This window comes from Triticum urartu, chromosome 3A (assembly GCF_056163025.1).
Source record: "Triticum urartu cultivar PI428250 chromosome 3A, HENAU_Tu73, whole genome shotgun sequence".
Taxonomy (NCBI): Eukaryota; Viridiplantae; Streptophyta; class Magnoliopsida; order Poales; family Poaceae; genus Triticum; species Triticum urartu.
The window spans coordinates 470857530-470881946 of NC_141875.1; the positions used below are offsets into that span (position 1 = coordinate 470857530).

General features: G+C 45.5%; 1 protein-coding gene and 1 pseudogene across 1 annotated transcript; both read right to left on the reverse strand.

Annotated features, from left to right (window-relative positions):
- Window positions 1-13445: 13445 nt before the first annotated feature.
- Window positions 13446-14628, reverse strand: LOC147980124 (uncharacterized; annotated as a pseudogene).
- Window positions 14629-15527: 899 nt separating this feature from the next.
- On the reverse strand, window positions 15528-23514 carry CLC-E (chloride channel E). Its single transcript, XM_048708147.2, has 7 exons — window positions 23074-23514; window positions 20531-20918; window positions 19874-20071; window positions 18762-19228; window positions 17703-18245; window positions 16281-16489; window positions 15528-16148 (listed from the first exon to the last, which is right to left on the reverse strand). Exons 1-7 carry the CDS (start codon window positions 23359-23361, stop codon window positions 16088-16090), a joined length of 2154 nt encoding a protein of 717 aa, XP_048564104.1. The 5' UTR covers window positions 23362-23514; the 3' UTR covers window positions 15528-16087.
- Between the last annotated feature and the right edge of the window lie 903 nt (window positions 23515-24417).

Sequence of the window (24417 nt, forward strand, 5' to 3'; positions counted from 1 at the left end):
TTAAATTTTCATAATTTTTGGAGTTAAAGAAGTATTGATACTCTTGCATTCTTTACAGACTGTACTGTTTTGGCAGATTGCTGTTATGTTTGCATTGTTTGCATATGTTTGCTTGTTTAATGGTTCTATTTGAGGATAGGAGTATTAAATATGCAGAGGCATTTAGTATGCAATTTTTAATAGTAATTTTAGTGATTTTCTACAGTAGAGAATGATAAGGTTTTTGCATTGGTTTATACTAACTTATCTCACGAGTTCTTGTTGAGTTTTGTGTGGATGAAGCTTTTGAGATTTAGGAAAACCGCGATATGAGAGGAATTAAGGAGACACAAAAGCTCAACCTTGGGGATTCCCAAAGCACCCCAATATAATATCTCAAGAAGTCTCAAGCATCTAAGCTTGGGGATACGCCGGTAGGCATCCCACCTTTCTTCTTCAACAATTATCGGTTAGTATCGGTTGAGCCTAAGTTTTTGCTTCTTCACATGAGTTGTGCTATTGTTGGAATGTCATTTTATTTTGTTTTGCTTGATGTTTTAATAAATTACTTAGATCGAAAGTTTTTAAATAAAATATAGTCCTCAAATAGTTGCAAGGGAGGCTAAGTAAGTGGCATTCACATCCCGTCAACGAAGCTCTTTTCTATGTCATTTAATCTTGTGCTTCACTTATATCCTATGAGTAAATTGTTGAATAAATTGAATATCATGAAGTTGAAATCATATAATGCCTAGTGGTAGCTTCACATTGGGTTTAGAAAGTGAAATATTTTGAGTCTTGACAATCACAATATTGGTCATACAAGCAATTCACGAATAATTAGTATAAGGAAGAGAACTACATGCAAATACACTATCATGGAAATCTTTTGTGATTGTGAGCCCCCATCAAAATATTATATGCCAAAATTGTTGACGTTGGACAAGGAAGACAACGTAATGGTTTATGTTTGTTCATATTCACATAGAAGTTATATTGTCATAGATTCTTCAGCATGTGGTGCTTGCCCCCCATCTTTGCTAGCCAAAAATTCTGCAACAAGTAGAGATACTACTTGTGCATCCAAAAACCCTTAAACCCAAATCTTATTTTTCAAGAGTCCACCATACCTACCTAAGGATTGAGCAAGATCCTTCAAGTAAGTTGTCATCGGTGCAATAAGGCAATAAAAGTTGCTTCTAAAAGTGTTAGATCATTTAGTGTAAGAGAAAATTGAGCGTTGTACAAACTTGTGATGGCAAAGTAATAAAAGTGACGGACTGCATAATAAATGTTGCTATCATAAGGGGCAATATAACGTGACGTTCTTTTGCACTAAGGGGTTGAGCATACAAACAAATAAGCGCATGACAACCTCTGCTTCCCTCTGCGAAGGGCCTATCTTTTACTTTTATGTATTTACTTTTATGCAAAGAGTCAAAGTTCTTCTCTCTATTCCTTTTTATTTTTATCTTTTGGCAAGCATCATGTGGTGAGGAAAGATCTAGGAACATATGTCTAGTTGAATATGGGTAGCATGAGTTATTATTGTTGACATCACCCTTGAGGTGAATACGGGAGGCAAAACAATAAGCCTCTATCTTTCTATGTGTTCGGTTGAAACGTTTTGTTCATGTGTATGCGGTGAGTCTTAGCAATCATAGAAGACTATATTATGGTTGAGTATGTGGAGATCTTACTTAAACTCCGTTGAATAAGTTGAATTCAATTGCTTGGTGACTAAAAACATAGGTTGTTGGGTTTCAAGAGAATTCATTGTTTGAACCTTAACATGTGAATTGGTTGCCACTATAACATGAGAAGTTTCATAAGAAAGAATTTTTGTTATGATGCTAGGAAAAGTGATTGAAATTATCATTGATCAAACTTGTGCACTTTGCTAGCATTCACACTTCATAAATTATTTCTTTTATCATTTACCTACTCGAGGACGAGTAGGAATTAAGCTTGGGGATGCTGATACGTCTCCAATGTATCTATAATTTATGAAGTATTCATGCTGTTATTTTATCATTCTTGGACGTTTTACAATCATTTTATAGCAACTTTATATCATTTTCTGGGACTAACCTATTGACCCAGTGCCCAGTGCCAGTTGTTGTTTTTTGCTTGTTTTTACATCGCAGAAAATCAATATCAAATGAAGTCCAAACACCGCAAAATTTTTTGTGGATTTTTTATGGGCCAGAAGACTCCCGATGGGCCAAAGCAACACCTGGGGGTGCCCCGAGGGGTGCACAACCCACCAGGGCGCGCCCAGGTGGGTTGTGCCCACCTCGGTGGCCTCCCGTACCCCTTCTTTGCACTGTAAATTCCCAAATATTCCAAAACCCTTCGGGGTTAACCTAGATCAGAAGTTCTGCCGCCGCAGGGCTCCATAGCCACCGAAAACCAATCTAGACCCGTTTTGGCACCCTGCCGGAGGGGGGAAATCATCTTCGGTGGCCATCTTCATCATCACAGCGGCCACCATGATGAGGAGGGAGTAGTCCACCCTCGGGGCTGAGAGTTTGTACCAGTAGCTATGTGTTTAATCTCTCTCTCATGTTCTTGAGATGTCACGATCTTGATGTATCGCGGGCTTTGTTAATATAGTCGGATCATATGGTGTTTTCCCCTCTCTATCCTGTTGAGATGAATTGAGTTTTTTCCTTTGAGATCTCATTGTCATCGGATTGAATACTTTTATGGATTTGAGAACACTTGATATATGTCTTGCAATTGAATACTCATGGTGACAATGGGGTATCGTATTGATTCACTTGATATATGTTTTGGCACTCAACTTCCGGATTCCCGCGGTGATATTGGGGTAATCTATGCATAGGGGTTGATGCACGTTCTTGTCCTTGTTTCTCCGGTATAAATCTTGGGGCACTCTTTGTAGTTCTTTGTGTGGATTGAGTATTATGAATATGAATATGCTTTGGTGTTACTCTAGTACGAACTCTAGGATAGATCGAACGGAAACAATAGCTTTGTGTTATTTTAGTACGAACTCTTGAATAGATCGATCGGAAAGAATAGCTTTGAGGTGGCTTCGCACCCTACAAACAATTCCTACCTTTTGTTCTCCGCTAATAGGAACTCGGGAGTGATTCTTTGCTGTACTTTGAGGGATAATCATATGATCCAACTATGTTAGCATTGTTGAGAGATTGCACTAGCAAAAGTACGGACCCTAGGCCTTGTTTTTAAGCATTGAAATGCCATTTTTGTGCCCGTTTACTATTTGCTACCTTGATGTTTTTATTTATTCAGATTATAAAGATATATTTCTACCATCCATATTACACTTTTATCACCATCTCTTCGCCGAACTAGTGCACCTATACAATTTGCCATTGTATTGGGTGTGTTAGGGACACAAGAGATTTCTTGTATTTGGTTGCAGGGTCGTTTGAGAAAGACCATCTTCATCCTACACCTATCATGGATTGATAAACCTTAGGTCATCCACTTGAGGGAAAATTGCTACTGTCCTACAAAACTCCGCGCTTGGAGGTCCAACACGTGTCTACAAGAATAAAGTTGCATAGTAGACATCAGTGGCCACCACGCGGATGCACCCTAGCGGCTCCAACGGGGGGCACGACTTGTCGTGGCAGCAACAAGATGGCGTGGCGAGTGGTGGTGACATGCTCCTCCAGGGAGCGACCTCTCATGTGGCCCTCATGGTGGTGGCTTGCCGCAGTCCTGCTACGACGCCTGGACACCTCCTGTACATCTGGCGCCTTTCTCCTGTAGTGGTGGCCCCAGACCAACAGTATGTCCTTCCAGGAGCACTTGTCATTGTCGTAGTCATTGTCGTTGGAGTCGTGGCGCGCGTCGGCCTAGGGGAAGCTGTTGCGGCCCGAGGAGACCTTCGGAGTGAGGCGGAGGCCACGGTTTTGTCGTCCTCCACACTAGCGGTCTAGGTCCCCAGCTTTGTGAGCGGGAGCGAGCGATTGTAGTCGGAGGAGGAGGAGGGCGGCCCACTCGGGCTCGAGTGGGAGGAGCGAGGTGATAGCGGCGTCCAATCTTCCACTCAGTCCATATGCACCAGTAAGTCATAGCAGTGCACGTCTGGCGGCGGCGGCACGTTGTGGTCCAAAGGTGAGGAGCTGAGTATCTCTTTGACCCGGTCGGCACCCCTATTGAGCACCCAGAGTGCAGCTTTGTCGGGATGTGGGCAATGTCCCACACTCACAGCCAGCACACGAAAGTCTTCATGTGGCCACGCTCATGTGTGTGGCTTGCGAGGAGGTCGACGCGGCCAAAATTGCTGAACACCTCCCTTTAAGCATGGGCTTCCGGGGACTAGAACTGCATTGGTAGGTCCTCGACGATGACGCGAACATGCAGGGTGAGCCTGAGGATCGTGGCGTGGTCTTCCGCGTTCCATGCCTTGACAAAGAACTTGGTGTCGTCCACCTTGATGATGTCGTGATGCGGGGCATTGTCACAGTGCGCTGGCAGATCCAAGTGCACGGCCCCTGGGTGGTGCGTCATGATGCATAGCTGGTGTGGTGGGGTGCAGAGCTGCTCCTCGATCGCCTTGCCCATAGCCAAGGGGTTGGTGGCGTGTGTTTTTGTGGCAAACAGGGTAGTTGTGTGTTTCCACATAATGAACTCGGCATACTCCAGAGCGGGGGAGATGACCACCATCTTGTGGCTGGTGCGTGGGCACCTTGACGAGTCGATGTGGAGGAAGCGATCCATGGCCGGAGCAGGGGCGGGTGGAGGCGACGACGAAGGGAGCAAAGGCGCTCTTGAACCGACTCCCTGGGTTGCACCAGACCAAGCCTAGCACAGGGCAGCCCCTCCCGGGCCACCGTCTCTAGGATTTTGAGGGCACTCTCTACCGAAATGCCCCAGCTCCTCGCAAATGATTTAGCACAGGGGATCACGACAATCTTTTCTGTGGTGGTCTTTACTGAAGCAAAAAAAACACCTGCCCTTAAAGTGGCTTAAGAAGGCCTCGCGATCAGGCGCGACATTAATGTCCGGACGCCAGTCCAAGCGGCACAACTACGAACGCGTGCTAATATCCGATGGCTCCTTGCTTGCACGCATGTTTCTTCGGGATTGGACCTCTGTCCATCCCTCCCACTCGCCCGAAGAGGAAATGTTGACCGGGAGGGAGGGGTGACCACAATGGGTTTCAGGCACTGCTGCTCAATCTGAGGCGACGCACCCATATCTGGTGAACCGCATGAGCGCGCGGCGTGGGATGGCTCTCCTCATAGCAGGATTCACAACGACGAGGCCGGATCTACCACGGACACAGGCACAAATGAGTCTAGGGCCTGCGTCAGACCATTGGGCAAGGACGAGCTTGCACAGGGCCACACACCATGGCTTGAGCTGGATCCAAAGCATGACCTGGGAGGGGATAGGCGAGCCATAATGACAGAGTGGGTGGCCGCCATGGCTGGGAAGGGGATGAGGAGGGAGTGCTCTTACTCTAACCTAGCTCTCCAGGCTCTAGCGAACCCATGCAAAAAAGAGCATTTTTAGGGAGGGGCGGGTGTTAAGCTTCATGCACTAGCCAACATAACCAAAAGTCTAAACTGATGGAAAGAGCTAGGAAATCCACATATACACTTCGACACCCCCTTTGAGTATTGAGCATACACATGCAATACACGAGGTTTTCTCTCAAATTGCTAAGAATGTGAAAACAATTTGATACGTTAGAAGGCACACCTCCAGGAGGACTATTATCACTACCATTGGGGGCACCTCCTCCATCCGGAGGAATCGAACCGTCATATGGATCTACCCGATCCATAAAGAAAAGAACCACCGCTTTTAGGAAATTTTGACAATTCTCTTTCACTTGCATTTTCTTTCGTGAAGGCTCGCTCTCGTTCTTCTTACATCTTTCCCCTTTTTATTGATAATTGTATCTGTGTCTACTAGTGTTTTGCCAGTCTGTCTGTCCCCAATAATGAACTCTCGCTGACCGCGCCCTATAGGGATCATCGAATCGATAGCAATAAGCCCTGTTTGAAGAGGTTCGTATATGGAACGCCTGGAAATTCTACTTGGAGCAGGAGATTCAATTAAGCAAGATTCAGAAGCTACAATTTCGCCTCTCCCATCAATAGGTTTAGCCAGAGCATTTATAACACAACCCAAGTTATTTTTGGATAAATTGAGAAAGTCGGAACTTGAACTCAAGACCTTAGGCCCGGATACTATATTAAGCTTCATGCACTAGTCAGCGCAATCAAAAGTCCAAACTGATGAAAAGAGCTAGGCAATCCACGTATACATTTCAACAACAAAAAAGAGAGCATATATGAGATGTAATGATAGCTTCTACTAAATAGTAAACATGAGTTTCCTTAGAAAATAGTTAACAGGAGTTCAAGTTTTATGGCAAGTAAATTGGACTCCTAGAACTAAGTCCGGTCCCTCGGAAATTTCGTCAAGTTTCTCACAAAAATATTATATATACTCAAGTTTATTTTGGTCCATGTATGAAACGAAACAGACATGTTTTGTTCTTCAGACTTCATAAATGAGGTTGGACTTGATACCCTTCCCATTCACACATTTATGTCAAATATTGAGGTCATTCAAAGATCCAGGCATTTCAAAAAAAGTAACATAAGTAGTAACATACATGTTCTAGGAGTCCAATTATACTCACTACGTCCCAAATATTGATGTTCTTCAGACTTAGTTCTAGGAGTCCAATTATACTCACTACGTCCCAAAATAGGTGTCATTGATTTAGGTTAGTCATAGTAAAAGTAAGATAAGTAGTAACATACATGTCACATAAGTAAAAAAGATGATGTGTCATAAATTTAAAGAGGATAGAGACAAATAGAGTAATAGAGTAATATAATACTCCCTCCTTCCATCTATATAGGGCCTAATGCGTTTTTTAAGACTAACTTTGACCAAATGTTAGAGCAATAATATATGACATGCAATTTACACAAAGCATACTATCAAATTCATATGTGAAAGGAGCTTTCAATAATATAATTTTCACATTATGCATGTCATGTATTATTAATCTTGTCAATAGTCAAAGTCGGCCTTGAAAAATGTATTAGACCCTATATAGATGAAAGGAGGGAGTATGTTATCATCACATAGCGTTTTCCAATGCAAAATGAGTCTATAAACCAACAAATGAAGATATGTATGTTACTACACCTATGACACTTCCCACTATGGATGCAGTAACAGTACTAGTAACATATGTTAGAGCATCTCCAACGGTCGCGCAACGCGCGGAGCGCTAAAAAAGCGTTTGCAGCGCGCTAGTCGCCAGTTTTTACACGGCGATTAGCGCTTGCTCTAGCGGCTGCTAAAAAGTTTAGCGCGCGCGAGCCACTCCAGCAGCCGCTGCAAAAAAACTACAGACGCGCTCTCACACAAACAACATATGCATTCCAAACACAATGAAGAAGATCAAACACAAACAAAATAAATCAACACTAAATAGTTCAATTTTAATTATTACAACTCAAACAAATAGTTTATCTTGCAATAGAACAAATAGTTCAACAATAGAACATCAAATATACAACTCATGATGCTCTTTGTCGGTCATTCCGTGCTCACCACTCCTCGATGAGATCCTTTTGAAGATCATCATGCGTTTCGGCACATCAAATGGCATGATAGGAGGCAACAAAACAGGCCACCCTCGCAACCCTCCGCCGCACTCGCACGGGATGTCCGAAGAGCTCATACTAAGAGTACTCTAAATCTTGGCCACGCTCATTCTCGATGATCATGTTGTGCATGATCACACAAGCGTGCATGATGTACCAAAGCATCTTTTGATCCCAAAATCTAGCCGGTCCTCTCAAAATGGCAAATTGGGCTTGCAAAATCCCAAAAGCTCTCTCCACATCTTTTCTAGCCACCGCCTGAGCATCATGGAAATCAAGATTTTTCTTACCTTCTGTTTTTTTTCAACGGCTTCACAAATATTTGCCACTTTGGGTAGATGCCATCTGCAAGATAGTAGCAATAGTTGTATGTATGGCCATTTGCTACAAACTGCACCAGTGGCAGTTCACCATTTGCAACCTTATTCATCAGGTGACCGATTAACAACATTGATGTCATTCAAAGATCCAGGCATTCCAAAAAAGCATGCCAAATCCAAGTCTTTTGATCGGCCACCGCTTCAAGGATTATACTTTTTTTGGCCGTGGAATTGCCCATGCCATGCCTTAGGACAGTTCTTCCAACTCCAATGCATGCAATCTATTGAGCCAAGCATATCTGGGAACCCGCGAGCTTTGTTCATCTCCAAGAGCCTTGCGCGTATTCAACATTGGGAGATCTCAAATACTCCGGGCCAAACACTTGCATAATTCCGACTGCGAAGCGCTTGACACACATGATGGCTTGACTCTCACCCATGGCCAAGTGGTCATCAACTAGATCAGCTGGAATACCGTATGCCAACATATGCAAAGCGGCTGTCACCTTCTGAAAGGTGCTATGCCCGAGCTCTCCGGTGGCATTCCTCTTTTGTTGAAAAAACCGATCATGGCTCACTAGTTTTTGTGCAATGCGCCTGAACAACTCGGTGCTCATTCTAAACCGACGTCGAAAATACAACTCGGGGTACACGGGATTATCCACAAAACAGTGCCTCATCAATCTATTGTGGGCATCGATCATATCCCTCCAAATTTTCTGCCGACCCATAACCGAACCACCGTGCTTCGGTTTTTTATCGATGTGCATAGCTAGGATCATTGCAAGATCCGCCTCCTCTTCAAATCAAATTCTTCTTCGGAAGAATCATATGACGAACTCATCTACAATGTTCAATTTAAACTAGGCTATAAAAACTACAAACAACATGCACCAAATTCATGTAAAAATGTGAAGTTGATGCAATACATACCTTGCAAGTGTTTTGTCGAACACCTTATGGGCGCCGAGCGGCAGTGGGCGGCCGGACGCTGTTCGTCGGAGGAATGGCGTGCGCGAGAGGCGGCGGCGACTAGAGGAAGACGGAGGAAGCAGCGGCGGCGCGGGGATAGGCCAGGGAAGCGTTGGAATGGTCGCGGGAACAAATGGGGTGGTGCGGGCGACGGCGCCAGCGCCTGGGTCGGGGTAGGTGGAAGTCGCGAGCGGCCGCTCGAGTGTATGGTGCGCGGAAGCGGGTGCAGCAAATAAACGGCGTGCGATGACGTTTCGGACCGCGCGTTGAACTCTTTATGCCGTGCGCGGGGTTATTGCGCCTCCGTTGGAACTCCCGGAACGGCCGCGCGCACGCAAAAATCTCAAAAGCTTATATAGCGCGGCTGTTGGAGATGCTCTTACTAGTCTGTGTTACTCTCCACTATGACTAGCCTTAGTACAATTTTGTACTATTATGAGATGGATGGAGTACGAATAAGAAATAACTGACCTAACTCCTAAGTTGACTTTAACAACCATTCAGTCTGAACAATGAAATTTTGTGCTGAGCGCAAATGGATGAAAAGTGTCTTGATCACAAGGCAACCGACATCAACCGAAAAATAACTTCTAAATTGGTTAAGCTATAGTCATTCCTGATATATTTATTTGTTTTATGAATGCAAGACTTCGCAACCTTTCGCTGAACAAAATGTCTTCACATGCATATGGAAGCAGGCAGCCTGCATAACTGCAGCTCAACTTTGCCTGATCGTACACACTGAGGAAGTAGTCATTTCTTTGCACGCGGGCTTTGCCTTATGTTGGTGTTTGGACTTGTGACTCTGTCTTGTGGCTTTATTTATAAAGTCGGGTTATGGCCTTTTCTCTAAAAGAAAGTAGTAATTTCTTTGCACGTGGAAGATTCTTAGACCTCTTTCAATGCAAAGGTGCTTAGATGAGGTACTAAGTGCATTAAATACCTTAGAACATCTCCAATCGTTGGCCCCTCAGGCGGCTCGTAAAATCGCTGCCTGGGGGCGAACCGCACTAAAATCGGCCTGGGGGCTTTCGGATTCCCAGCCGCCGGCCCCAGGGTCGCCTCCAGAAGACTTGTTTAATATTTTTTTGAAAATGAATTTGGCTAAAATTCGGCAAATGGGACAAAGTTTCGGCTAAAATTCGGCGAACATGAAATTATTTAGGCGATTTAAATAGTTTTTTACATAGGAATATGAAAATACTTTTAAAAACAAAGGCCGCAATTACGGGCCGAAGAACGCGCTGAGCGCGGCGAAGTCGCCGCCATCGCCGTTGTCATCGTCGTCCTTCTCCTCCTTCCCGCGTCCGCCCCTGCTAGACCCCTACCCGCGGTCGCCCTAGCGGATCGGTGGCGGCGCGTCCTCGTCGTTGTCGTCGTCAAGGACGACGACGCCTCCCTCATCGCGGCCCCGCCGCCGAGCGACGAACTGCTCAAAGGTGCGGCACTGGCACTCCAGCTCCGTCCGCGCCCAGTCTTCGCGCGCCCACTTCAAGGCCGCCTCGTCGGAGAGCCCCGGCTCCGTCTTCACGGCGGCGAGTCCTGGCTTTGTCTTCACGGCGGCCGGCTCTGTCTTCGGCTTGACGAAGCGGGGAGGAGCTGAGGAGGAGCCCCCCCCCCCTCGTTGATGATGGTGCCGACGTTGCGGGTGCACCGGCCGAGCGGCGTCTCTGCGGGCTCGGCCTTGACGCTGAACAGCGCCGGCGACCCAGAGGAGGAGGAGCGGGAGGAGGAGGAAGAAGAGGACGTCGTCCTCCTAGGCATCCATTGGCCGCCACGCCGGGCCAGGGCGGCAGGGTACGTCAATGGCGGGTCGTTGCCACCCACGAAGTGCCAGAGAACGGCGTGAAGCGAGCGGCGGGGGGCGCCCCACCACAGGCGGCGCCCCTCGTTATCCTTGGTGCCCCGCACCACCGGTGTCCCGTTGGTGGAGGCCAGCCGTTGTGCCTATCGGTGCTGGAAGTACGCCGCCCACGCCTCATGGTTGTCGGCGGCGTACTGCGGGAGGGCCACTGCTCCTCCGTCAGTGAAGCCCGCACGCGGTCGACCTCGTCGGCGAAGTAGTCGACGCGCGTGGTGACGTCGGGCAGCGGGGGATGGGGACGCCACCGGCGCTGAGCCTCCACCCCCCCCCCCCCGGCCCTACACGCATGTCGGGAGACGCCGGGATGTTGGCCTCAAACAGCAAGTACGCTTCCCACTCGTGCAGTGAGCGGCGGCCGAAGCCGTTGGCCGCCGCCCCATCGTCGAGGAATCGCTCGCCCATCGTCGCGGCTGGGCTCGGCGAGAGAGGGAAGGAACATCGGTGGCGGCTACGCACGAGGAGAGAGAGGCAGAGCACATCGGAGAGGCAGAGCACGGCGGCTGTGGGCAGCTGTGGCCACAGACGAGGGGTGCCTTGCTTTTATAGCGGTCGGGCGTCGTGTGTACGCGTGGCGGGAAGGGGGGCGTCGCCGCGCCGCCCGTGAGGAATCAATGGAAGGCTGACCGGCTACAGCCTTGGCATTGATTCCTCGTGGGAAAGCGAGGCATTGTGAGGACGATGAGGCGAGTGTCGCTGACTCGACGGGTCCGCAGTTCGTTCGCCGCCAAAATCGCTTGCCCCGGCGCCCCGAACTCCCTCAGCGCGCCGGGTTCAGCCTGGGTCCGCCGGCACCAGTTTCGGCCCAAACTGACGAAAAACGGGCTCCTAGGGGCGCGACTGGGCTGATTTTTGGACGCCGGCGCGAAAAAATCACCTGGGGGACCTGTTGGGGGCGCGGCTGGAGATGCTCTTAGGCTAGTCATAGTGGGAGTAACTTAGCTAGTAACATAACACATCCCAAGACAAATTTACTTATGTGGCACCTAGTTAATGAGGAGAGAGGTGTTTGGAGTAACATATTATGTTACCATCATATAGTGCTTCCCAAGAAATGTTGAGTCTATAAGCTAATAAATGCAACCATATATGATACTACTTCTATGACACTTTGCACTATAAAGGTAGTAGCATAAACTAGTGTCATAGGTATGACACTAGTCTAAGTTACTCCCCACTATGACCAGCCTTAGCAATTCAACTCCCCAATGCATAGGTGCTTAACTTGTTGTTGCTAAACACACTTTATTTAATGAGGTAGCACCTAAAGTTTTTCATGCATTGGTCAAATTGTTTCATTTTAAGTTGTTTGCCTAGGTTCTTGCGCTTGGCATTCGTTCTTTCTGGGTCACCAAAGTGCTCTCTCCCCTTCTTAAATGTGATGCCATGTCATTTTTTCGTTTATGTGGCATGCTTAACACCTGTCCACAGTGAAGCACTGAGAAGACTATGTGAGTTGGCTAATCATGGCAGTGTGAACTGGCTGCATATAATTCAGTTTTGTGGCATGTACGAACCCCTTTTAGAGTAGTCACACTGAGAGTAATATAGGTAGTACTCCTTCCGTCTAAGTGTACAAGTCATCTTACAAAAACCAAATAATCCCAAAACACTTAGGCATAGTGCATTAACTCACATCTCATTTCTTGTTTCTTGATATAAATAAAGGAATCAATCAATAAGAGATGTGGGGCGTACATGTTTTAATGACTTGAGACTACCAAATACGACATGCGGTGGTCAGTTCATTACGTGCAATGATATTAATTAGCAAATAAATATTAAGTCATCTCGTTTTTTCCTCCTCTTTGGTCATGGTGCACAACCAAAAATGATTTATGCACCTAGACGGATGTCACATAAGAAAAAATATGATATGGAAAATAATTAAAGAAGAGAGAGACAAATGGTTACCATCACATAGTGATTCCCAATGAAAAATGACTTTAGAAATAAATAAATGAAGGTATCTATGCTATCACACATATGACACTACCTACTATGAAGATAATAACATAGACTAGTAACATATTCTCCTTCCGTTTCTAAATATAAGTCTTTTTAGATATTCCACTACAAGCTACATACGGATGTATATAGATATACTTTAGAGTGTAGATTCACTCATGTTGCTCCGTACGTAGTCCGTGGTGAAATCTCTAAAAAGACTTAGAGCATCACCGACCGTTCGGCCCCCCAGGGCACCGAAAAAGAGCCCTCTGGGGGCATGCCGGCGGTAGATTGGCGCGTGGAGGCGAGCGGGTTCCCAGCCGCTCGCCCTAGGGTCGCCCTGGACGCGCATTTTTTTATTTTAAAACATATGAATTCGGCAAAGTTCGGCCAAATTTGGCATAAATTCGGCTAACTTGACATTCATATTAAACATGTTCGGTGTTTACATAAATTATTTTAAAAAATACATCTACGGGGCGAAGAAGTCGCTGAGCGCCACGAAGTCGCCGCCATCCTCGTCGGCGGCGGCGGCCTTCTCCTTCTTGACGGCGCGGCCTCCCCTGCTGGACCCCTGCCCGGCGTCTCCAAGGTGAACCGGTGGTAGCGGCGACGCGTCGTCATCGTCGCGGTCGTCGAGGACGACGACGCCTCCCTCGTCCCGGCCGCGGCGACGGGCTTCGAAGCGCTCGAAAGCGGCGATCTGGCGCTGCAGCTCCATCTGCGCCCAGTCGTCGCGCGCCCACTTCAAGGCCGCCTCGTCATCGAGCTCCTCCTCCTTGACGCTGCCGGCGGTCCCGGGGAGCCCTGGCTCCGTCTTCGGTTTGACGAAGCACGGAGGTGTCGAGGAGGGGGCGCGTCGGCCGCCCTCGTTAATGACGATGCCGGCGTTGCGGGTGCGCCGACCGAGCGGCGTCTCCGCGGCGGGCTCGGTCTTGACGCCAAAGAGCGCCGGCGAGGAGAAGTGGGAGGAGGAAGAGCCGAACCTCCTCGACACCCACGACCCGGCGCTCCGGCGGGGGGGGGGGGGGACGGGCGTCGCGGCAGGGTATGCCAGCGGCGGGTTGTTGCCGCCCTCAAGGTACTCCAGCACCCCGTGCAGTGCACGGCCGGGGACGCCCCACCAGAGGCGAGGGCCGTCGCTGTTCTTGACGCACCCATCACCGGGGCCCCGTTCGTGGATGCCAGCCGCTGCGCCTGCCGCTGCTGGAAATACTCCGTCCACGCCGTGTGGTTGTCAGCGGCGTACCGGGGAAGGGCGCGCTGCTCCTCAGTCAGGGCCGACCGCACGCGGTCGACCTCTGCGGCGAAGAAGTCGGGGCGCGCGTCGACGTCGGGCACCGGGGGAATGGGGACGCCGCCGTTGCTGAGCCTCCATCCCGTTGGCCCGACGCGCATGTCCGACGGCGCCGGGATGTTGGCCTCGAACAGAAGCCACGCCTCCGACGACTGGAGCGAGCGGCGGCCAAAGCCGTTGGCCGCCGCGGCGTCGCCGGGGAAGCGCTCGGCCATCACTGGAGAGGGAAGGAGGGAAGGGGAGGACGGGGGGAGGTAGAGCTCGGCGGCACGGACGGGAGAGGGTAGAGCTCGGCGGCGACTGGTTTGGGCTCGGGATGGTGTGGCCAGGGGCGAGGGGGAGCGGCATGTCTTTATAGCCCGCGCCGTGTGTACGCGTGGCGGGAGGGGAAGCGTCACCGCGCAACCCGTGACGCGCCGACCCGTGAGGAATCAATGGAAGGCTGACCGGCGGCAGCCTTGCCATTGATTCTCCGCGGGAAACTGAGGCGCGCTGGGGAAGACGAGGTGTCGTCTCGCTGAGGCGGCTGGCCCGCGGCTCATTCACGCCAAAACCGTTCGCCCCGGCGTCCCCGAGCGCGTCGGGTTCGGCCTGGGTCTGCCGGTGTCAGTTTCGGCCCAAACCGGCAAAAAACGGGCTACTGGGGCGCGACTAGGCCGATTTTTTGACGCCGGCGCGGCAAAATCATCTGAGAAGGGCATGTTGGAGGCGCGGATGGAGATGCTCTTATATTTAGGAACTAAGGGAGTACATGTTATTAGTCTAAGTTACTCCTCACTATGACTGACCTCGTGGTTGCCCAGATGTCAGGAGCACAAGTAGTGCACAATGCCTGATACACCGAGCGACACGCTTACGTCCACCTTTACACGGCTGTACGGCTTGCATGGATCACAGGTGACGTTTGGATTTTCCCGATATAAATTACAAGTAAATGTAGTTCGAGCATTTCGAAACTTGAACACAGATCAATGAATTGTGTTCTAGTATAATTCGAGTTTAAATTACACAGTTTGAGCTAAGTTTTGGAACTAGCAACCAATTATCGAGTTTGAATCTGAAAAACAGAAATACTCCCTCTGTAAAGAAATATAGAGCATTTAGATAACTACTTTAGTGATCAGTGATCTAAATGCTCTTATATTTCTTTAGGGAGAGGGGGGGGGGGGGGGGGGGAGTTGGACATGCCGGATTTTAGATTTTTGGCATCTAAATTTCCAAATTTCACAATTGCGATATAAATTTCAAGATTTTGAATTTCCAAATATAAATTTAGAGTTCAAGTATGCAGATAAAGGAATATTCCAATTTAAATTTAGGTTCAAAATTTAAGCTTGCCCCCAACTTGCTTGGGACAAAAGGTTTTGTTGTTGCTGTTGTTCAAAATTTGAAACTAGCTTCGAAACATGTGATAAAAGTACAACAATAAAGGTTCTTTTGGCACAAAGATACGAATAGAAACTGTTTTTCTACAGGAAGGTTGTTTTAACAAACAACTTGCTACGTAAGACTGCAAAGAATACACGATAATTATTAGAAGATTCCGCCAAACAAACCCTCCCTTATGCAAATTCGGTTCATTTAATTCAAACTACTAACAACATGCAAAGAGAAATATGAGTGTGACATAGCCTGATCTTGTTGCCTATCTTTCGAGTGTCTACGTTGACGAATAGTTCAATTCTCAGTTGAAGAATTATACTGTGTAGTAGGCACGCTCAAGTGCCAATGCGCTGGCCCAGTTCCTAAATGAACATACTCCATTTTGCTTTGCAGAAAAGGAGAACAGTGGTATGCACAAGTTAGGTGCAAGGTGCAGCGATCCAACTACTGAGAACATAGCGTGCTCTTACCACAATAATGCAGCAATGCACTGCGCATGCACATATAGTCTTGATAGAAATGGAAGAGACTTCAGCCAGCTACTTCACTTTCTGAAATTCTTAAGTTACCAAATAAACCTGGTCGATTATGATTTCTCGGCTGTTGACCAGATTAATCACATAAGCGGACATGAGCAAATGAAATCTCCAGAATATCAAGCAAATTACTAAGTGAATCCGCATCAACTCTCTTCCCTTCTGATCTCCGATGTGAAACTGAAAAATTCTTTTGCTGCCAAAGCTCTGAAAGAGAACATAGCATGGAAGGAAAACATCACTACATTGGTTATAAGTTGGAAAACAAGTAATTTGTCACCTTATTCATTACTGAGAGTTGAAATCTGGAAACATAGTTATCCAAACATTTAATTTTACCTTCGAGCAATGGTGATGCATTCTCTATCTACAAAACCAATCAAGATTCCTCCATCCTGATGATTAACATGTTCTGAAACTACAGGAACCTGGTCCATTCCATGAGAATCCATAATCTTTTCAGCAGTAATAAGTGGCATATGAGGTGTCACAGACCATATTTTACATCTAACGACTCCACAAACATGAGATACCAGACATTCATCTACCTGTTCCAGCATGAGCAGAAATGAGTAACTAAAATAAGAACCACATCAAGTTTATAAGCTTAACACCCTTTGGATTACCATTTGACCTCTTAAGGAAATAAGAAACCCATCTTTTTCTCTGTCAATAAAAAAGAGTTTGAAGTATGTATGAACCACACAAACTTCAGTGTTTAGAAATATGACAAATATATTTGAACCTATTGGACTTGGGAGAGGTGTAACTAAAGGACTCTTGTATTAATTCCAATCAGACTGGATCCTATTTTCACCAAGGGAGGACAGGTGGGGAACCAAAAACTACTCCCTCTGTTTCTTTTTGCATGGTGCGTTTTTTATTGGTTAAGGCAAGACTTTGACCAAGAATTACTCGGTTAATAAGTGGTTTAGTAATACGAAATCACAATCATAAATATTTCTAAATACGAAACTAATGATATCAATTTTATGTCACATAAATTACATACTAATATAGTAATTGTTGGTAAAAGCCTTGTCTTAAACCAATCAAAATACGCCCTACAAAAGAAAAAGAGGGATCGCCCAACCCAAGTAATCAAGCAATAGGCAATCTCATCCAACCAAGATAAAATAATTAGGACGCCAGATTAGAACCTAGGTTATTCTTTAGCGCAAGACTTTTGTGTATATAGGGCAAGGATCTAAAGGTCCTATGGTTCAAACAGGTTGTGAGAGAGAACGCAAATCCTTGCACTCTTTTGGAGTTGTGACTAAGGAATTTGCAGATGGCTTCGTCATCATTTTTCTATTGTCATGATTATTCCATCACAGATTGAGAGACGAAAAGTGGTCAAGGACTCGGAGCTCCAGGGACTAATTAATTTGTGCAGAATATATTTGACATGTTCCAATCCATCACAAAAATAGGATTCTTCATATGTGATAGTCTGTTGGCTGTCATGTGATAGTTTGTGAGTTGTTTCTTTGATGTATCTGAACTGTGATGTGGTTTACAGGGTTAGACTGAGTATGTCTCCTTTTGGTTCTGCATCCAAAATAGCCATATGGATGCAAATACTTCGGACACTAGGTACCTGTCATGAAACTGGGGCAGGGGGTGCTCTGTTACTTGGAAATCAAAAAGGACAGAAAAGAAGTGTGCACAAATAAGAAAAGTATGTCTTCCCATAAACTAAAACATCAAGGTTATGCAAATAGAGAAAATGAACCAGTGGAAAATGGTGGTAATTCTCACCTCAGGTTGCATCCTGGTACTTTTTACAGTTTTGCAGAAATCCTGGAAATCTTTGACTGTTAGCAAGCCTAATAAAGACTTATTGCTCTCAGTTATCATAACAAATGGTTGCTTCTCCACAAGCATAAGATTTAGTGCCTCAACTACTGGAGTTTTCAATGAGACAGAAATATATCTAGTTTTCATACTCTCTGCAACAGTAAGATTTTCCAGCACGTTATCATCTTTGACATCATAGACACAAAGCGAGCTTTCTAGTTTACATAATTCTGCAGTAGCATCAACACTATCCACAGAAGTGAGTTGTTGGGTTTGAGTGGGCACATTTTTCGCCTCTTCAATGGTGCTTGTTTTCTCCTCCAATGAATCCAGCTTACCCTTACCGCTGGTAGAGAACCTTTGAGAAGAAGCAATCCAAGATGATAGTCCAACAGCACCAAGCAAAGGCAGAACTATACGATAGTCCTGCGTTAGTTCAAACAGTAGGAGGACAGATGTCAGAGGCACCTTGCATACACCGGCAAGTGTAGCTGCCATACCAACCTGCAAAGATAGAAACAAAGGAAAACAAACATAAGCAATGATAATACTGCTTGCATAATATCTTCATTAGTGTAACAGCACACAAAAGGAAAAAAGTTAGAACTTGAAAATCGCTGAGCAGTGACTACAAAACAAGCACAAGAGATGGAAATGCCACCACATGGTTACAATATCATTAACACTACAAAAGCATACAAAGAGACATTGAACTTCTTCCTCTGTTGCAAAAATGGGAGGCAGGATTTGACTTGGCATGATCTGCAAAACTGAACAGTGGCCATTTGTTTCTTTGGAAGTATTTGTTGATAACTACATAAATAATGATCATACACAAATGTTATAAAATATGAATCTAACAGTATCAGTTTTCTGTGATTAAATTCAAATATGTATATTGCTGGACTAATTGTTGGTCAAAATTTACAAAGTTAATTATTGGAGATGTACTGGTGCTTTCTAAAAATTAACGGAAGGAGTAGTTGAGAAGAAGAAAGGTAATATGCTGATGGGCATTACCAGACCATATGCTTGAGGTGACGCTACGTCTAGGAAGGGGACATGAAACAGTGCTTCAGAGCCAGTAAATGTAAACCTCATGAACTTGCCATATGCCATGCCTGTAGCTGCACCAATAAAAAGGGATGGTGCATAATAACCTCCAACCAATCCAAAAGCCCTGCACAAAGACGTCGCCAATATTTTTACTCCAATGAGCTGAACCAACACTGCTGCTGAGAGACCACTTGTAAATGGCCGCGATTCCAGTAAAATATCAACATTCTCAAAGCCCCAATACAGAACTTCAGGGTATACAAGAGCGAGAAGACCAACAATAAGGCCACCTAAGGCAGGGGATACAGCCATCGGCAATCCTGTTGTCTTTTGTAAGCGTTCAACCATGTCCATAGTTACTGCTGTACACCTAGATAGGGTGATTGACACCGCTCCACAGAACACGCCCAGCAAGAGATATAGAGGAAGTTCTGACATTTATGAAGTCATGTAAATATCCTCATACTTTCAATCTCTGGAGCACGAAAAACAAAATGTAAAATGAGAGTACCATTAAAAGTTACTGAGACCAGCCTACCATCTGGAAGATTGTATAGGCATTCTATATGACTATATGAGGCTAAAACAAATTGCAGGACAGCAGGTTGCTTTAGGAGCATCAGGTAGTTCAAGAGCAAAAATGCGCAGGATTTGTTGGTGTCCTATTTTAGGAATTTTCAGCTGGTACAGTACATGACTTAGCAAATGGCTACACCAGTTGCTGACTGCTGGATGGTGTCTGGCATTGTCCTTGCCCTTCTAGCTTTCATTTTTGCTTTTGATGACTATTTGGATACTTGTAAACCTTGCAATAATCTATTGAGGGATGTGCATGGATTGATGCCGAGGCTGGGGATTTCTACCCTCCTTTTGAAAGAAAAAGAAACAGAACATGACTTATTTCATTTCAACATATGAAGTTATTTGGGAAATGTTATTGGTGGGAACAAGTTAAAACAGCAGACACTTCGTCATAAGAAACTGTGAAGCATAAGAACCAATATTGCAGGATGCCAGGAAGTACTTCATATTCATAAACAGAACTAAAAATCTCAAATATAACAAACATTAAGTACCTGTTGGGGAGCGAAAATCATATTCTGGAACAGTGAAAGCAGGATCAGAACCAAGACCAATCTCTGAAACAACAGACGCTATCACTGCACTGAGGATCACCATAGGTGTTGAGTTGGAAAGGGATGAAGAATCGCCAGATGAAGGCCACAAAACAGACTCCACCGCAAAAAAACACCCAGCAACAGCAGCATTAAAACCTAAAAAGGAAATCACCTGAAATATAAGTAAATGGAATCAGAAAGCAGAAGACACGGAATATTTTTACTTTACCATTGGACATGTTGACCATATCAGAGTACTCATAACAGGTGAATCCTTTTCGAAAAACAATAACGGGTGAATCACATACTTGCGGCTGGTTAAGTTACATGACGGAGGAACATGTCCCTAAAATTCCACCAACGCATGCAAATAAGTTCTAGTTATATATAACTAATTATAGTAGGCCAACATCAAAATGTGAATATGTGTGGACAAAACTATCTATAGGGAACTGATTTTTTTTATGACAAGATACCCTGTAGTTTAAAATTAATTTGATATAAGCATGAAGAAATCAAGCAAATTATGACATGCTTACCCGATGGTTAATCCATCATATTGATGGAACATACCTTGCAACAAAATATATGAACAGTTGGGGATGTAGAAATTACCAGATGCAATGCCAGCTGCTGACCCAGCTGCCACAAGAGACAGCTTTTTTCCGCCTTCCCACCCAAACACATTTCCAAATCCTTTCGCTATAGCAGAACCTATTTCCACACTGGGTCCCTCAGGCCCCAGAGAGTTGCCAGTTCCGAGAGTGAAAGATGCCGCCGCAGCTTTCAAGAATGGCCTAAACACACCTTTCATATTAGAAACAGAGCCATCTGAGTTTGTTTTGATAGAACTTCTTAGCGTATTCAGCCCTCCAACTATGATGCCTCCACTGACGGGAACAAATATCACTCTCTGCCAAATTTCAGCGGTGGGTTCTTCCCTCAGCCACGAAGCGCCTCGCAGTGGTATGCCATCCCAAAGCAGGTCACGTATTTCATGAACCTATGGTAAAAAAAATTACATCCAAAGAAGCAATAACATGTACTTAAACTAACAACGTGAATATTTAAAAGTGATTCCCATCAGTAGCAAAATGCAACAAGGTGCTTAAACTTTCACATTGTATCATTCCGACTTAAGACCTGGAGCTTCAAGTTCACTCGGCATTTGGTGGACACCTACAGAATTCGGAATTGGAACCTAGCCAAAGATGGGGTGCCGCATCCTGTACTGTAACGTAACACGTGTCGCAATATACTGAACGTTTTCAGCCTAAGGCCATGTTGGTCAGGTACTCAGGGGGACTAGAGGGGAGGCACGAGAGAAATTCAGAGAAATACTGATTTGGAGTTATGTTGCTTGTTTTATTCATTGGCACAGCTCCCTCTTATATATAGGTGGCAGCCTAAACAGATACTCTGACCTCCAGAAGCCGAACTCTTTTGTGATTGTATCCTCTAGATACATGGCGCTGAATCAATAAAAGCTTCCATTTCCAAAAGATCAAAACAAAAACAAAAAAGATACTCTGACCCAACTTCATAACAGTTTGAAACATTACTTGAACCTTATAGGTTTTGGGTATCTTTCAACATAGCAAGCCATCAAATTGATGTGACGAATCCATGGTCTGACATCTAGCTGTGCCAGTGTCATGTCCAGCTAGGACATGGTTGTTTCCAAACTGGTAGGCAGCTAGATCCACCACCCTTGGCATCGTGTCTCAGCTGGACACGGCTACACAATTGCAGCCTGCTCCTTGTAGATCCGAACATGACATGAGGCTATCCTGAGTTTGAGTTGAAAGAAATTGCTAGCCCCCCTGAGCTATATGTTGGAGATATGAGCAATGCTTCGAAGGTATTGTTCATTCCTATATCCAGCATCAATATCCATCCAAACTTATGAATGAAAAACAAATTAAGCTAGAACTTTGCAGGTAGGAAGGTGCCATCGTTTTTTTAAGGTGGTGAAGGCAGCCCTCATTTTCAAGGGGAGGAGGCTAATTTTCGATATGACGAACTAAATCGTGGATACATGAAGTTCAATTACTTGATAGAATAAAACGCAGGTGACTGAGCTATAATGAGTGCTTCTGATTACCTTCCACGAAATAGCTTCTGACATGAGCATGGTTGGGTTGGATCATCAAGCTTTTACAACTCGCTACCCTATACCTTATACAGGAATGACAACGGTTATCTTCTTATCTGTGTCAGCTGGTTACGGTCATGGCCCTTACTGCAGGAGCTGATGGAGTTGGACTACCAGGGGATTTATGTTCCATTTGCGATGATGGTTTGATATGTAATGTTTGATTTTTGTACAAGCTTTATGTAGCTTGTAATTTCCTTCAGAGCCATTGAGTGTGAATATTGTAATGAATAATAAATTTGATGTGTACATCTTCGGAGTTCGGATGCAAACACCGAGGGGAAGTTCAGTACCATTATCTGAAAAACACCTTGAGCATTTGTTACACGAATCTTAAAGTTACTTAAAAAGGCTATCACCATATTAGCATGTAGATCAAACATACTGAATAGATTTATGTGGATACAAAAGACTATATTACCCTTTTTTATTGGAAGATGTAACTTCTAATCTACATCGAAATTTGTAAACTTTTCTAGGGGGTGTACAGAAGCAAAGTTCTGGTAATACGTTCAGCAACCAACCCATATAAGTACATACCAATTGAGCGTAGCTCTGATGGTTAGGTTCCTTGTGGTGGAACCAACCCACCAAAGTTCAAGTCCTAGACTTAGGCATTGGTGCTCGCATTTTTCTGGATTTATTTCAGACCTTCTGGCAATGTGTGCTCAGTGGGGGGAGACGTTCCGTCGACTATGAAGGCGTGTGTGGCGACTTCGTCAATCTCAAGATAATGTGCCGGCTCAGTCACTCGGAGGTGCTCATAGGGGTAGGGTGTGCCGGCTAAGTCTCTCGGAGGTGCTCGTAGGGGTAGGGTGTGCCGACTAAGTCTCTCAGAGGTGTTCATAGGAGTAGGGTGTGCCGGCGTGCGTTCATCGGGTGAGTGTATGTGCGTATGCGCTTGTACGTGTTAAAAAAGAAGTTCACGCAGTAGTTGAGAGACTCTTGGACAAATTTCAAATTCTGAAAGAACCAAACCATAGTGTGGTTCGCAAGCACCTACCGAAAGATTGAAGAGGACAACGGAGACGCCAGTGAGGAGGCCCACGAGGCAGGCCGCGAGTGTGACAAGGTCGAGGCCGGGCGCCATCTCCTCCACAGACGCCTTCACCTGCTCCCCACGCCGAACCTCGGCCTCCTCGTCCGCCGCTCCGCATCGAACCCGAAGGCGCACGCCCCCGCCGCGGCTACCGAGCAGCAGGGGGCGGGCCGCGACGCGGAAGAGCGGAGGCGGAGACGCAGACGAGGCGAGCAGGAGACGCGGGGAGCACGGGGTCGCTGCTGGCGCCATGGATTCCGATTGCGGGACTGGTAGCCGGCTATCTCATATCTGCTACAGCTATGCTGTTCTAGCAGGGGCTCGAAGCTGCATTGTTCTCATCTTTTTGCAGGCTCAAGGCAAAAAAGGCCTTTCCAGACGAGGAGGGCTGTTTTCTCATTAGTTTCCTCGGTATAGTGTGGTGGACAACAATCCGCAACGTTTATCCTCTCGCCTGTGCTCTTTTTCCCTCGATTTCTGCCCAACTATTCTGAGATAAAACGGAAATAATATCTGGCAAACGGCAGCCAGGGAGCTCATCCCAGCGAACGCCTTCCCCATCGTTGTACGAATCTTGACACAAGAGATTAGCTGGAGTCGTTCGCTATTACACCTTTTCTCAGACGAGGGCGCTTACCACTCCACTGAAGTGGGGTTTTGTTAACACTTGCTACCAGACTGCCATATGTATTTCAAAGCTAAATTTGTTTTAAATTCGATTTTCCTTTTGAAGAATAATCCAAAAAACCTGATTTTTTATTTTGAAAGAAAAAAATCCTGATGTTTTTACTGGGGATTTTTTTTAACTTGTCATGTGCATTTTTAGTTATAGGTAACATGGCAATTTCTTTTTAATTTTAATCCATGACATTTTTTTGTGTTCCATAACATGGCAATTTCTAGTCCTTTTGTAATGTCCCATGGCAAACTATGGGAATTTTTATCACTTATTCATACCATTTTTTTGAGAAAAAAAAATATATTGCTTTCTCACATGGCATTTTTATTATTAAGTGAATGACAGTTTTATTACAGCATGGTAGCTTTATTGTTAATAGCATGACAGTTTTATTATTGAGCGCATGGCGTTTTTGTTATTAATAACATGGCATTTTTTTGTTAAGAAGATGTCAATTTGATTATTGAGAGTGTGGCAGTTTTATTCTTGTTCGCATGACATTTTTATTATCAAGAGGATGGCTGACAAATTCACTTTTCATTGGCATGCCAATTTTTTCCAATGACATGATTTTTTTAATAAATTGTTGCACAATGGACCAAATAAAGCAAAAAAATTACCCATGGGCA